Here is a 2,626-nt window from a genome sequence, read left to right as displayed (position 1 = left end):
TAATCGTTAGGCCTGTCACTTCTACGACAGTTAACTTCACGCCGAACTTTTTCTTGGCCGTGACTTAACTCTCTTCTGCTATTGTCTGTGTGATGTTTCCGCTCGTCTCACATTATTTATATGTTTATCACTTAATCGTCTGCCCGCCTTCTAGAAATCTCTATATTTTCGACGTCATTGTATCGCACGCGACATTCGATAATCTCACCATCAATGAATTATAAACACAACTTCTAATAATCGTCTGTTTTTAACTCTTTTATTATAAAAAAACACACTAAACAATAATAAAATATTACCTCAAAATTAAATTAATTAATACTGCCTACACTAAACAGTCCTTTATATCATGACAGATATGCTTGTTAGTGTCCAAACTTGTTAGAATTAATCCACCTGTTAAAGATTATTTGTTCATATACTGACTTACCAGAAATACTTTGTTTGTTATAGATGTACTTACTAGTTATATAAGCTTGTTAGGGTTAATATTTATCAGATGAAGATGTATTTGCTGATATATTGATCTACTAGGAATGCTTTGTTATAGATGTACGTGTTAATGTACAGGCCTGCTAGGCTTAATCCATCTGATAAAGTTTCACTGACTGTGCTGTGTATCACACGAAATGTTTCTTAGCCTTTAGCTTTCATAGTCCTAAGAAAATATTACGAAACTTTATTCAAACTTGACTGTGATATATTGTTTTCCCGAGAAACCGTTTCTTCCTGACAATGGAGAACAGCTGTCTTTCGGCTTCTTACATGTTACCTGTTTATATTTCTGACAAAGCACAACCCCCGTAGTGGAATACAGAATGTGTAACCGGATATTCACAGTTTACTTTGCATCGATCAATTCATAACACGTTGAGAACATGTTTTCAGGTTATTTATTCTCAAGAAAAGTAAACACACGTAACAATTAGGAACTATATGATATATGGTTCAAACAAAACAGCATGTGGCTATCGTTACGATTTAGGCCTCTTTGTTGGAACAAACATTGTTAATTCTCATGAATGTATCTTATTATCTTTCTGTGTTTCAGAAATATTCAAGATTTCCACTCTCATCAGTTAAAAGTAACCGACAAAAGTAAGATTGTTCTCCAGTTAATTGTTACGTTCTGGAGGTGACGTTAAATGTTGTGAAATCTGATATCGACTGACTTAGTGAAGTAATAGAGCAACCGTCATGCTCACGGTGTCGAGTTTGGAAGAGACGACAAATAGGATGGCGGCAGTGTGTGCTGGCTGCGGCGGGACGATCGCGGACCGCTACTACCTACTGGCTGTAGACCGACAATGGCATGTGCGTTGTCTCAAGTGTTGTGAATGTAAACTTACCTTGGACTCCGAGCTAACGTGTTTCTCTCGGGATGGCAATATCTACTGCAGAGAAGACTACTACAGGTGGGTGATGCATTTTAAAGGTACTTTAATAGAGATAAGTTACGTGAAATAACACAGTTTATTTAAAAAAGAAAAGAAAAAGGAAACAACATAAAATATTATATTGTATAATGAAGTTTAATATAAAGCGTGTATCGTTGAAATAATCCACGAAATTGAAAGAAAACTTCCTAAGGTCAGGTGTCATTTTTTATCCACCACTCCTGTCAGATCGAATTAAAGGACAAATTATCCAGTGTGTATTAAAGGCTGGTTATCCTTCTTTGTCAACCACTCCTGTCTGACAGCATCAAAGGACAATTTGTCCAGAGTGCATTAAGGTCAGATGTCCGAATTATCCATTATTCCTGTCAGACAGCTTCTAAGGACAAATTGTCCAGTTTGCGTTAAGGCCAGGTATCCGAATTATCAACCACTCCTACCTGACAGCATCAAACGTTGAAGGTATATTATTTAATTTTTCATTTTCTGTGTTTTCACTTTCTACTGTTGATGTTTTTTTAAAACATTTGAGCACAACTAATGTGGTACAGAATTAGTAACACTAATTAATAACAAAACATTTAAATGAAAGTTAGATAGTAATGTGACCAATGAAACGACCTCTCTACATATTGTATAAATAAGGAACTTCAAATTCCTATTGCCAAAACAGAACACAAAACAACGTTCTTTAGTAAAATTTAGCAGAAAAAAATAAACAAAACATAGGCAAACGAATTCCTACAACCATTTACGATATTTTACGATTTTTGTATTAGCTACCACGTGTATATGTCTACTGGTGAATCAGATAATTCTGTAATTTTCTCTAAATACTTGTTTCCTGGTGATTTTTTTGGCTGATGTTACTCTTAAGACTGCTAGTCATTTGTTGAAGTGGTATAAAAATTCAGTTAGGCTTAGCTTATAGACCTTGATACTTAAAACCACATGCCGTGTCTTTTCCACAGTGTGCTTGTTGAAATGGTATAGGAAATCAGTTAGGCTTAGCCACTATACTTTTACCCTTAAAACCACGTGTTGTATCTTTTCCACAGTATGCTTGTTGAAGTGGTATAAGAATTCAGTTAGGCTTAGCCATTACACTTTGACACTTAAAACCACGTGTTGTACTTTTTCCACAGTATGCTTGTTGAAGTGTATAAGAATTCACTAAGGCTTAACCACTACAGTACGCCACTTAAAATCTTTCTGACAGGAAGGAGTTT

At 35.3% G+C, this 2,626-nt stretch overlaps 1 protein-coding gene across 4 annotated transcripts in view; it reads left to right on the top strand.

Annotated features, from left to right (window-relative positions):
• The window catches only part of LOC106464221 (LIM/homeobox protein Lhx2-like), a 128,128-nt gene that overhangs the window by 106,955 nt on the left and 18,547 nt on the right, over nucleotides 1-2,626 (top strand). For all 4 annotated transcript variants that reach the window (XM_022391927.1, XM_022391929.1, XM_022391928.1 and 1 more), the window contains exon 2: nucleotides 1,052-1,415. In XM_022391927.1, the coding sequence (XP_022247635.1) occupies nucleotides 1,198-1,415 (218 nt within the window). In that variant the 5' untranslated portion in view covers nucleotides 1,052-1,197. The remainder of the gene's footprint in view (nucleotides 1-1,051; nucleotides 1,416-2,626) is intronic.

Source organism: Limulus polyphemus, unplaced genomic scaffold, assembly GCF_000517525.1.
Source record: "Limulus polyphemus unplaced genomic scaffold, Limulus_polyphemus-2.1.2 Scaffold1590, whole genome shotgun sequence".
Lineage (NCBI taxonomy): Eukaryota > Metazoa > Arthropoda > Merostomata > Xiphosura > Limulidae > Limulus > Limulus polyphemus.
This window is presented reverse-complemented; position numbering and strand designations above follow the sequence as displayed.